We start from the raw sequence: 12,893 nt of genomic DNA, 5'->3' as shown, positions 1-12,893 counted from the left end.
TATAAATCTTTGTGAGTGGCCTTTTTTTTGGGGGGGTAGTTAAAATAGTGTGTCTTCCGGGCACCTGGGGGGCTCAGATGGTTCAATGTCTGCCTTAGGCTCAGGTCATGGTACCGGGGTCCTGGGATCGAGTCTCACATCGGGGCTCCCTGCTCAGCAGGGAGCCTGCATCTCCCTCTGCCTCTCTCTGTCTCTCATGAATAAATAAATAAGACCTTTAAAAAAATAGTGTATCTTCCTATGAGACTTGAGAACTCTATGCCAATGTAGATTCTCGTTTTAGGAATTAGTGATTTTGAACTAGATGGTTCACACACATTCATGGACAGGTCCTACATCTAGGACATATACCATTTCCCTATTGAATGGTATGGTTTAAGTAGCTAAAAATTCAGAACAGAACCATGTAATCAAATCAGCTGGGCAACTGTATCCTTCCTACCCATGGATGAAATGAAACCCAGGATTTGGAAAGTCTGAAATGGTTTTTAACCACATGTGCTACTTACATATACAATCGGGGATCTGAGGTCAGAGTGTCAATGTTGATGTGCTGTTCCAGTAAACTGTAGGCCAGGATGGGCAAGGATGTAAAGCAGATGTTGTACATCGTAAGGTAAGCGGCATCATACAGTGGCTGAAAAGACAAACAACAGAAGAAAAAATTTTGTGTTTGGAAAAATCACAAGCTGAAACAAGACCGTTCCCTTTCACATTTGTTGTCATAGCGAAAGAAGTCTATAAATGAGGTCACTCTCACTGGTAACTACAAAAATTAACATATTGTGATGTATCGTATTAATATAGCCTCCCTTTCCAAATAATTTTATTCAGAATGTACACGTTATTTCCAACAAATACTAACGGATTTTCAAAAGACTTTTCGATGAACAAAGACCAATTAAATGTAAGCCTGGAACCCTCCGGGAACACTACACGGAGGCAGTGGCCTGCCTGTGTCATAGTGGCTTTGTTGTTGTTAATATTTTACATAGTTTTAAGTATCACTATCACCTTCTCAAGGTTCTATTCATGATCTTGAATGTGGCCATTTACTAAGGACTAAATAAATGTCTTTGCACAAACAAAGCTAAAAATATGTACACAGGCATGACTTCCCTAGGCTCCTGACCAAAATTTCCACCTTTCTGCGGGCTGTCCCACAGGCATCCACGACTCAAAATGTCTAAAACCAAACTCATTAACTTTCCCCTAAATCTGCTTTATCCCATGTTCTCTACCTCCGTGAAGAGCCCCCACACCGTTGCAACCCCAGGATCTATTTTGGTGCCTGGAACCACCTGGGTGCTCAGGAAATCACAGTAAGTGATTCCCAGACCAGATCACTTCTCAGAACAGACCAGATCACTTCTCAGACCAGACCAGATCACTTCTCAAACCAGATCACCTCTCAGACCAGATCACTTCTCAGCACCTCCAGTCACCACCCTGAAAACTTCCTAAATGGCTCCCTCCTTCTCCCCTTGATCTACAGTCCACACAATGGCCCGAGTAGTTCTGTCAGAAAGGAAGTGAAATCAAGTCACTGTTTTGTTCAGACTTTGCAGGGGATTCCTTTATCTCTGAAAGTTAAAAGAAAAAAACATTCCGGGGCGCCTGGGTGGCTCAGTGGGTTAAGGCCTCTGCCTTCGGCTCAGGTCATGATCCCAGGGTCCTGGGATCGAGCCCCGCGTTGGGCTCTCTGCTCAGCAGGGAGCCTGCTTCCTCCTATCTCTCTGCCTGTTTCTCTGCCTACTTGTGATCTCTGTCTGTCAAATAAATAAATAAAAATCTTAAAAAAAAAAGAAAAAGAAAAAAACATTCCTACAAAGGAGTGGCTATCCAGTTCCACTCCATCTGGCTTCTTCTGTCTGGTCTAATCTCTTAGATCTCTCCTGGTCCTTGCTCACTGCAATCCAGCAGCAATGCCTTCCTCACTGGACCTCCAACATGTCGGGTGCACTCCTGACTTAGCCACCCAGGTGCCCCAAATCTTTTTTTTTTTTTAAAGGATTTTATTTTTAAGTATTCTCTACACTCAACACGGGGTCCGAACTCATAACCTCGAGATTAAGCGTTGCATATTCTACTGATGTGGCCAGTCAGGTGTCCCAAGCCCAGATCCAAGGTTTTTCTAATACTCTCTTCCCGAGAGGCTCCACTGTTCCTGTTAGTTTCATTAATCTGTTCTGGTTTTTTACTTGTTTGCTTGTTTGCTTCTGTATCATTTATTTCTGGTATAATTTTTATTATTTCCCTCCTTATGCTAACTTCAGGCTTTATTTGCTGTTCTTTTTCCAGCTCCTTTAGGTATACAGTTAGGTTGTGTATTTGAGACTTTCCCTGCTTCTTGAGGTGGGCCTGTATGGCAATATACCTCCCTGTTAATGATGGCCTTTGCTGCATCCCAAAGGTTTTGCTTCCCTGTATTTTTTTAAATTTCTTTTTAAATTTACTGGTTGACCCATTCATTCTTTAATGGGATGTTCTTTAACCTCCATGTATTTGTGGTCCTTCCAAATATTTTCTTGTGGTTAACTTCAAGTTTCATAGCATTGTGGTCTGAAAATATGCACGGTATGATCTCAATCTTTTTGTACTTTCTGAGGCCTGTTTTGTGACCCAGTATGTGATTTATTCTGGAGAATGTTCCATGTGTGCTGGAAAAGGCTGTGTATTCTGCTGCTTTAGGATAAAATGTTCTGCGTATCTGTTAAGCCCACCTGGTCGGGGATGCCATTCAAAGCCATTGCTTCCTTGTTGATCTTCTGCTTAGCTGATCTGTCCATTGCTCTGAGTTGGGTGTTTAAGTCCTCTACTATTATTACTGGCAGTGAGTTTCTTTATGTTTGTTATTAATTGATTTAATATATCTGGGTGTTCCCAAGTTGGGGGCATATTTACAATTGTTAGATCTTCTTGATGGATAGACCCTTTAATTCTGATATAATGCCCTTTTCCATCTCTTGTTACAGTCTTTGTTTTAAAATCTAGTTTGTAAAAAATAAAATAAAATAAAAAAATAAAATCTAGTTTGTCTGGGGCACCTGGGTGGTGCAGTTGGTTAAGTGTCCGACTCTTGGTTTCGGCTTGGGCCATGATCTCAGGGTCGTGAGACTGAGCCCTGCGTTGGGCTCAGTGATCAGCACAGAGTCCACTTGGGACTCTCTTTCCTCTGCCCCTCCCTGCCACGCTCTCTCATTTGCTAAGATAAATAACTAAAATCTTTAAAAAAAATCTAGTTTATCTGATATAGTATGGCTATTCCGGCTTTCTTTTGACATCCATTAGCATGACAGATGGTTCTCCATCCCCCCACTTGGCCCCCCTTTTTTTGAGAGAGTGTGTGCAAATGGGGGAGGCGGGTTGGGGCTTAAGGATAGGGAGAATCTTTTCTCTTCTTCTTCTTCTTCTTTTTTTTTTTTTTTTGAGAAAATCTTAAGCTGGCTCCATGCCCAGTGTGGAGCTCGACATGGGTCTTGATCTCATGACCCTGAAATCATGACCTGGGCTGAAATCAGGACGCTTAACCAACTGAGCCACCTAGATGCCCCCATCCCTTCGCTTTCAATCTGTGGGTATCTTTAGATCTAAAATGAGTCTCTGGTAGGCAGCACATAGATGGATCTCTTTATCCATTCCGATACCCTGTCTTCTGATTGTATCATTTAGTCCATTTACCTTCAAAGAGATCAGTTCAGTGCCATTGTGTTAGCTGTGGAGGTGGTGCTTCTGGTGATGTTCTCTGCTCCTTTCTAGTCTTTGATGATTTTGGTCTTCTATTTTTTTCTTCCACTCAATGAATCACTCTTAAAATTTCTTGCAGGGCTGATTTAGTGGTCACAAACTCCTTTAGTTTTTGTTTGTCTGGGAAATAATTTCTCCTTCTATTCTGAATGACAGGCTTGCTGGATAAAGAATTCTTGGCTGCATATTTTTCCCATTCAGCATGTAGCATATATCCTGCCACTCCTTTCTGGCCTGTCAAGTTTCTGTGAACAGATCTGCTGTGAACCTCATCTGTCTTCCCTTATGGGAGGACCCCCTACCCTTGCTGCTTTCAGGATTCTTTCCTTGTCTGTTTTGTGAATTTGACTGCGACATGTCTTGGCAATGGTCAGCTTTTGTTGAATTTAATGGGAGTTCTCTGTGCGTCGTGGATTTTGATGCCTGTGTCCTTCCCCAAATTAGGGAAGTTTTCAGCTATAATTTACTCGAATAAACCTTCTACCCCTTTTTCTCTCTCTTCATCTTCTGGGACTCCTATGATATGAATATTATGTTTTAATAAGTCACTTAGTTCCCTAAGCCTATCTTTGTGGTTCATTACCTTTCTTTCCCTCTTCTTTTCAGCTTCATTATTTTTAATAATTTTATATTCTTTATCGCTGATTTGCTCCTCTGCTTCATCCATCCCCATTCTTATGGCCTCCAATTGGGATTGCATCTCAGTTATAGCATTTTTAAATTTCAGCCTGACTAGATTTAAGTACTTTTATCTCCACAGTAAGGGATTCTCTAGTTTCTTCTATGCTTTTTTTAAAGCCCAGCTAGTATTTTATAATCGTTTCTTAAGATTCTAGTTCAGACATCTTATTTATATCTGTCTTGATTAAATCCCTAGCCCTGAGTTCCACTTTCCATTCTTTCTTTTGGGGTAAATTTCTCCATCTCATCATCTTGTCCAGAAAAGAAGAAAACAAAAAACAACAACAAAAAGGAAAACCCCCCAAAACAAAAAATTCCCCCCACCCAAACCTAGAGCCTGGGTGTGTTTTGGTCTGCTTGTTAAAAGAACCTAGATCCCAAAATTCAATAAATAAATAATTAAAGTAAACAAATACAAAAACATAAAGTATATATAAATACAAATTTTAAATTAATCAAAAGTTTTACAAAATGAATTGAAAAAATAGACAATAAATGAAAAAATAAAAAAGTAGTAAAAGTAAAAAGCAAGCTAGATCCCATTTTCCCCTAGAACTGAAGCTTGCAGCACTCTAGGACCAGTAAACTTGGTGTGAGCACATTGTTTGCGCTGGTCTTCTGGGGGCGCAGTCTGTGGGATGATTCTCTGGTGGACGTGCAATGCACCTCTGGGGCTTAGGGGGGTGGGGCTTGGTGTAAGCAGCTCCAGAATCCACTAGGTGGTGCTGTTTTGCCCCCCCGGAAGGCTATCAGCACTGATGGGTGGGATGAATATGGTGGTGCCCCACTCTCTAACTCCAGAACTGGAAGTCCCCCACCCCACTCCTCAGTGAGCCCTCAAAGAACAGTCAATCACTCCCTGAATTCTGTCAGAACCCTGCGTTCAACTGGTCTGTGTCCGAGCTTTTTAATCTTTAATCTCAGCTACATGACTGCGTTTCAAAACTCTGAATTTTAAGGACTACCACAGCACAGACAAGCACTGTTCTGGGGGAGGGTCTTGCCACACTTTTGCTCGTTTGCCAGCCCCTGCCAGGAGAGTGGTCATGACCATGCAGGGGTTCATAGTTTATGGCAAAACAGAGCAGAAAGCCGGCACCAAGACTCACTGTTCTCAACTGTCTTCCATGTTCCTTTTTTTTCCCTTTACATTTTATTTATTTGACAGAGAGAGACTAAGGGAGAGAAGGAAAACAAGGGGGGGGGGGGGGGAGAGAGAAAAGCAGATTTCCTGCTGAGCGGGGAGCCTGACATGGGGTTCGATCCCAGCACCCTGGGATCATGACCTGAGCCAGAAGGCAGATGCCTAATGACTGAGCCCCCCAGGTGCCCCATGTTCCTATGCCTGGGAACAGTGTCACCTGTTCTTGTTACCCAGGAGATCCTCAGACCACAGTGTCACTTCTAGGATTCCACCCTGCTTTGCCACCTGAGCACCTTTAAGCTGGGCACATCTCCCACTGTAGCAGACTTCTAAAAGTTCCGATTTTTGCACTCCACTGCTCATGATAATCTGCGGCAGCCTCCGTAAACAGGCTCTCTCCCCACCACTGTAACCACAGCGCTGTCTCCCCAAATTCAACTCTCTTCACAACCTTCCAAAAGTCGGTTGCTTTGAAGACTTGCAGTTTCTGTTCTGTCAGACCTCTGACTGACTTCCTAGGTGTTCAGAATGATTTGATAACTACGTAGCTGTGTTCAAGGGACAAGACATGCTTTGGTCCCCCTACTTCTCCATCAGCCTAACTCCTTCACAAAGATTAAAACTCAGCAAAAATTATCCACAATTGAAAAGAAGCCCTAAACAGGTGTTTTGTTCTTTTTACTTTTCAAGGGAGATGATCGGTTTGTTGGCACACAATACCATATTTTCATTGGAAACTACTCCACTTTCACTAAAGCTTGGTGATTGAAGATTGAAAACAACAAACAAATGCAAAGATTGCCTGGTGAGTAATTTAGTCCTGAATTTCAGTCAAACAAAAGAAGGATCAATCTATTTTTGTTCCGCTATGGTACTTGGATGTTACATGAGAGATAATTGTAATTCTTAGAAGCGTAATTAGGAGACAGAATGTCCTCAAAATAAACAACAGGTTTAGTTGATAATAGTTTCTTATTAAACCTGCTACAAATGTTTTCTTTTCACATAGGAAAAAGACCAGTACTCTCCTAGCTTTGCTAAAGAAAGAGTTGCTTTTTGCTTAAACAATCTGAATTCTGGTTCCATTTCTACATTCTCTATAGCTTGCCCTCCAGTTTCCAGGGTTGGAGAGAACACGTGATGTGGACTTGAGCTGAAAAAGGCTGACTACCTTATGTACTCTAAACATATTTGCAATAATGGTCGCTACATCTAGCACTAGCACAAGGCCAAAGTAAAAATAATGATATTGTACATCAAGCCACCACCTCAGAGAGACCTTCTTTTTACCCAATATACTTTTTCTCTAAGATGTCTGACAGCTCCCCCTCTCCTTTGCTTTAGATCTCTGCTCAAAGTCAGAGAGAACTTTCCAGATTCTCTAAAATAGCAGACTTCTTCATTCATACTCTACCAGTCGATAATGGTTCACTTCTTCCTTCAGAGCTTGTATCAGTAGCCGACGTTCATATGATTGCTCTCTGTCCCCCAACACTATATGGCAAGCTCCGTGGGGTAAGACTTTGTTTTGATCACGGTTATACCCCCGGCACTTAGCCTGGCATACAGTAGGCACTCAAGAGATAGTCATTAAATGAATGAGCCCACCATCTGAGCAACTGAGGAAGCCAAAGACCAACTCGTACGGAAACCCAACAGCTAAGGTAACCTAATGTAACCTAAGCAGACCCCAGACAGACTAGGGTCTGAGTCTCAGCTGGCTTTAGAAGGAGTAAGTCCTTTCTTCATACAACTTATAGACACATTCCTTTCAAATTAAAAACATTTTAACCAGATTAAGCCAACTTCCCTTTAGCACTTTCTAAGATTTTATTTATTTGACACAGAGAGAGAGAAACAGAGAAGGAGAGAGAGAGAAAAAGTATAAGCAGGGGTAGCGGGAGAGGGAGAAACAGACTTCCCACTGAGCAGGGAGCCCGATATGGGGCTCGGTCCCAGGACCCTGGGATCATGACCTGAGACAAGGGCAGATGCTTCACCGACTGAGCCACCCAGGCGCCCCTGAAATGTCTTTTTAACACTTGCACTCGTCCACGGAAGTGAGGAATTTGAAGCATTTGACCAGCTGTAATCTGAATGTTCACACAAAGCAGATTCGACATAATTCAGAAAACTCTCTGCAACTGAGACTGTTAGTTTTGCATTCAAGAAGCTGACGGCACTTCCTACAGCTGGTGGATGATTCACCCGTAAAGCAACCTGCGGAAGTGGCACCGCGCGCTCGACGACACAGCACTGTCGTAAGAGAGAGCACAGCCAGAGGAAGAGGCAAGTTCTAGGGAAAGAGAGCACTCACTTCCCATTCAGAAAAACACACGGTCTTAAAAAATACCACCAAGAAATGAGGGGAAAAAATCGCTTCCTTGCAGGAGGAATGAAGCGTGCCTTGAAATTTAGAAACTTGGTCTTTAATATCTGTGCTGATGTTATCAATAGCTCAGCACGGCACAATCACTGAACTGCTCACAGATTAACTACAAAATTTCTCTGTCATTGAGCATTCCCGCTCCTGTATTGGGCTGTACTTCCACTAGAAGCGACACAAGGTACACTTTAGTTGTTAAAGCTGTAAATGTGCATGTCTGTCCTACCACTTGTGTATCAAAATAACACATAGCCTGTTCTTTATGTAATAAACCATAAAACCATAAGACAAGAAATGCAGAGTTGCTCAAATAATCCGAGGATCTATCCAGGGATCAGAGCTTCTTGGCCTCTTGAGAAAGCAACATTTTTCTAGAAAATCAACCTGAGAAACTGCAAAGGTGTGATTTTATTCGATGAAATATTAAAATATACCATATTAGGATTAATGAAAAACATGGTTTACACTGATTAAAAGAAATACTCTGAAGGTTATCTCAACTCCAACAGGAGGTACCAAATAGCTTTTAAGAAGAAAGTAATAATAAGAACATCACCCAAACAGAAACATAAACATTTGCTACTGTCAAAAACCAGGGCAAGAGGATCAACGGTTGAACCAAAAAATTAAAAAAAAAAAAAAATCCTTTTACTTTGAACATACCTCTCTCATCTCTACAATCCAATACATTAAAAAGGTAATTTATTAATAGCCAATGTAAAGTAAATTATAACAAATAATTAGGGAAACAAACCTGTTGTGAGAATCCACAGAAGAACTGGTACAAAAATTGTGGCAAAATGAAACAAAGGTTCTGGAAAAAAAATGTAAAAAAGGGTTAATGTTTTCACTTGAACTTTGTTAACTAACACAGGATATCGTACTCCAAATCCCAAGTCTTCTAATATCGTAACACGATAAATCTCTATTAGAGTTGCAAGCAAACAACTCAAAGACAAATGATTAATTCATATTAATATCAACTTCTGCCTTACCAAGCAGAAAGAGGATCTCGCTTAATGAGAACCTCTTGCCATTCTTTGTTGAGGGAAGAAATGAGCTCATACAAATACAAACATTTAGGTATTACCCCTTAAATGCCAATTTGATTTGCAAAATCAACACAAGGTAGACTTACATAAAGCTCAAAGTGTACAAGTAAAGTCAATTAATGCCAATGAACAGCCAGGATACTGCTACGGTGTCTGCTGACTCTAACAGTATCAACTAATGCTTTACTGTCTTTATTACTGCCTCATCAAATAATTGGCATATTATTATTGATCACCTAATTATATGCAAAGATGGTATTGTGGGTAATAAAGAAAAAAGAACAGAACAAAGCTTCTTACTCCTAAGGGACTTATTTAATTGGGAGAATACTAAAAACAGGAAAAAAATAAAAGCTGAGAATTCATAAGACAGTAAAAGCCACTAGGTAGGACTATAAATACTGAAATTATGGGGCGCTTGGGTGGCTCAGTTGTTAAGCAGCTGCCTTCAGCTTGGGTCGTGATCCTGGGGTCCTGGGATCGAGACCAGCATCAGGCTCTCTGCCCAGTGGGAAGCCTGCTTCTCCCTCTCCCACTCCCCCTGCTTATGTTCCCTCTCTCACTGTCTCTCTGTCAAATAAATAAATAAAATCTTTAAAATAACTGAACATCTTCAGGCAAAATCCCCAGAACCAGTCTTTTCAAACGAGTGCCATCCGTCAGGGTAGAATGGGTCCTTACTTGAGTGCCACTGTCACTTGTTCATGATGTCTCTGGATTTGTCTCTGGGTAGCACTTCAAGAGCCCATTTTTGGGCTGTATCAGAAAACTAGTCTCTTTCCTTCTGTCACACATTCTCACTTAGCTAATTTACCAGGCTAGGAGACTTGAAGCGGTTTTTAAAAATACAATGCATCCTCAAAGGATGAAATCTGCCATAGCCGATGATATTTAAGTGAATATACTATAGGCTCTGGGGGAATGTTCCTAAAGAAAAGGGCTACCCATGTACTGAATTAAGTCCTACAAGCATCGGTGTGCCAGAGCTCCCAAGGTCATCTCTTGGAAGGGTGACACGTGTATGCATCAATTTGGGGAGAATCAGGACCATACTGACAAAGTGTTCAGACTTTGGATGAGGCCGTACTCAGTGGGGATTATGGGGGTGCTTTGTGGAAAGGGGAGGTCTGACTCTGCCACTAGAATGTAAGTCCCCTGACAACAGAGGCTTTGCCTGTCTTACTCCATTATGAATCTTTAGGTCTTCCAATGGTGCTTGACACATGGTAACACATTCGAACGTGTCTGTTGACTAAATAAATGAAGAAATTAGAACTTGAACAAGGTGTTAAAGACGGATAGGATATGCTGAGAGCAGGAACCAAGGCAAAGTGCATGTATTTTAAACATATACGGTAGGACAAGGTCAGAATACGGGGTGCCTTAAAAGACAGACTAATCCTCAGACAATGGAGAGTGAAGTTTCTAGAGGACAGGTTAAAAAGTGGCAGCTTCCTAAGGTTGACTTGGGCAAATTATGCAAGGTGCATGAATGGAAAAACAGAAGACAGGACAACCCACCACTGAAGCGCTTCAGGAGTGAAGTAATTGTTATTTGAAGAAGCAATGGCAAGGTCAGAGGAAGGAAAGGGGTTCGAAGTATTCAAAACCACCTTGGGATAAAAGGCAGCAGTGGAAAAGGAATACTGCTGAGTCAGTAACTAAGATGATAATGGGCACAGAGAGCCTATGAAGACAGAGGGCATCACCTACACAAATAATTTCCTACATTGCGAACAGGGATATGTTAATTACTGGCTACTGGTAAACAGCCATTTTAATGCCTGTTTTGTTTTCCTTAACAGAGCATCCCTTCCATCTGGTGGTAGGTGCGTGAATTGCAGGCCACAATCTTGAGGCACACCAGACGTTAGGAATGGGACCAGAGAGCTAGGCAGATACGCAGGGCAAATCTTCATGGGCTGGCCTGCAGTGGTGGGGGGGGGGTGGGGGGGGGGGGGGCGGGTAAGAGAACAACCAACCACCCGTCTCCAAGTGGAGCTGTTCAATGACTGAGGCCGAGGCCTGACAGACCCTAACTGATGTACAAAGAGTCCTGGACTGAGAGTAAATGACCCTATTATGGGAATCCGGCTCTGCCACCTCTGAGCTGAAGAGGGACCCACAAGTTTCATAAACTGTCTGAGCTCTGCTTTGCACATAGTTTAAATGAAAATAATAGCAAGTGCTCATAGGAGATTTGTGAGGACTGACTAAGAAAATAGAGTGCTTTTGTCAACCAGCAAAGTATCTCACACATACTGGGTTAATCATCGTTATCACCATCATCTATGTTTGGCCTGGCTACCAGCTGATACTGGATGATGGGGTCTTAGCAGATCTGTAAACCTGGGGTCACACTTACATATGTACATATTTGTTTATTTTTTAAGATTCTTTACTTTAGGGGCACCTGAGTGGCTCAGTAGGTCAAAGCCTCTGCCTTCGGCTCAGGTCATGATCCCAGGGTCCTGGGATCAAGCCCCGCATTGGGCTCTCTGTTCAGTGGGGAGCCTGCTTCCCTCTCTCTCTGCCTGCCTCTCTGTCTGCTTGTGATCTCTGTCAAATAAATAAATAAATAAATCTTTTTTAAAAAAAAGATTTTTTAGTTTATTTTTTAAAGCTTTTATTTATTTGACAGAGACACAGCGAGAGAGAGAGAACGAGAATCGGGCTCCCCACCCAGCAGGGAGCCCGATGTAGGGCTCGATCCCAGGACGCTGGGATTATGACCTGAGCCGAAGGCAGATGCTTAAAGACTGAGCTACCAGGTGCCCCTAAGATTTTATTTTTAAGTAGTCTCTACACCCAATGTGGGGCTCAAACTCACAATCCTGAGATCAAGTGTCACACGCTCTACTGACGGTGCCAGCCAGGCATCCCAACACATTTTTTAAAAAACATTTTTGTAAGTAGGCTCCATGCTAAACGTAGGGCTCAAACTCACAAGCCTGTGTCAGGAGTCGCATGCTGTACTGATGGAGCAGCCAGGCGCCCCTCGCAGTTATGTGTGTCTTAGGAAACAGAAAGCTAGTAAGACCAGGGACTGATCACAGGAAACTGACAAACGGAAACAGTTGCTGCGCTCTCCCTTCTGTGAAATACACGACATGAAATCTAACCACCATAAAGGTCTGCATCATTTAACTTGCACACGAACTTGGTAATGTGCTTACAAACTAGAATTTGGTAAGAAAGTTCTTAATTCTATCCCCTGGTAGACAAAACTGAGTAGGCAGGCTCACTCTAACATGAACTCTAATGCTTGGTGATAAAAGAAAACCAAGGTATTGTTGGGGAGGTGACCTCAATGTCCAATCACAGGGGTTTGGGATCCCACACCATTATCGTGCTTTAGGTGAATAATTAACTGGGTGAGAAAATTGTTCACAATATATTATTAAGTGAAAAGGGCAAAGAGCAAAACAGTATGTTTTGGGACTGACTGCTAGTAAGTATGGGACTTCCTACGGGATGATGGAAATGTTCTGGAACATATATAGTGGCAACGGTTGCTCATCATAGCAAATACACTAAAAGACACCATATTGTACACTTTAAGTGTATGATAGTGAATTTTGTTATGTGAAATGTATCTCAATATAAAAATAGAAAAAAAAAAACCCAGTAGTGTATAAAATCAACATAGGGGCACCTCGCTGTCTTTGTTGATGGAACGTGTGACTGTTGATATTGGGGTCATGAGTTCGGGCCCCAGGTTGGGTGTAGAGATTATTACTTGGGGGAAAAAACCACCAAAAAAACCAAAACCCAAAAACATTGTAACACAATTTAATTTATATAGAACATGTCACATAAAAATGTCACCCATTGGTTCTCTCTGTGGATAGGATGATAATTACAGATGACCTCAAAACCTTCA

General features: G+C 42.0%; 1 protein-coding gene across 3 annotated transcripts in view; it reads right to left on the bottom strand.

Annotated features, from left to right (window-relative positions):
* The window catches only part of LOC111158945 (ATPase phospholipid transporting 11C), a 188,197-nt gene that overhangs the window by 23,845 nt on the left and 151,459 nt on the right, over positions 1 to 12,893 (bottom strand). For all 3 annotated transcript variants that reach the window (XM_022521289.1, XM_022521287.1, XM_022521288.1), the window contains exons 23-24: positions 8,713 to 8,772; positions 510 to 637 (exon numbers count right to left, since the gene is read on the bottom strand). In XM_022521289.1, coding sequence (XP_022376997.1) covers positions 510 to 637; positions 8,713 to 8,772 — 188 coding nt within the window. The remainder of the gene's footprint in view (positions 1 to 509; positions 638 to 8,712; positions 8,773 to 12,893) is intronic.

This window comes from Enhydra lutris, unplaced genomic scaffold, assembly GCF_002288905.1.
Source record: "Enhydra lutris kenyoni isolate GAN:26980312 unplaced genomic scaffold, ASM228890v2 scaffoldscaffold65, whole genome shotgun sequence".
Classification (NCBI taxonomy): Eukaryota; Metazoa; Chordata; class Mammalia; order Carnivora; family Mustelidae; genus Enhydra; species Enhydra lutris.
Note: the sequence above shows the minus strand (reverse complement) of the source record. Positions and strands in the feature narration are given on the sequence as shown.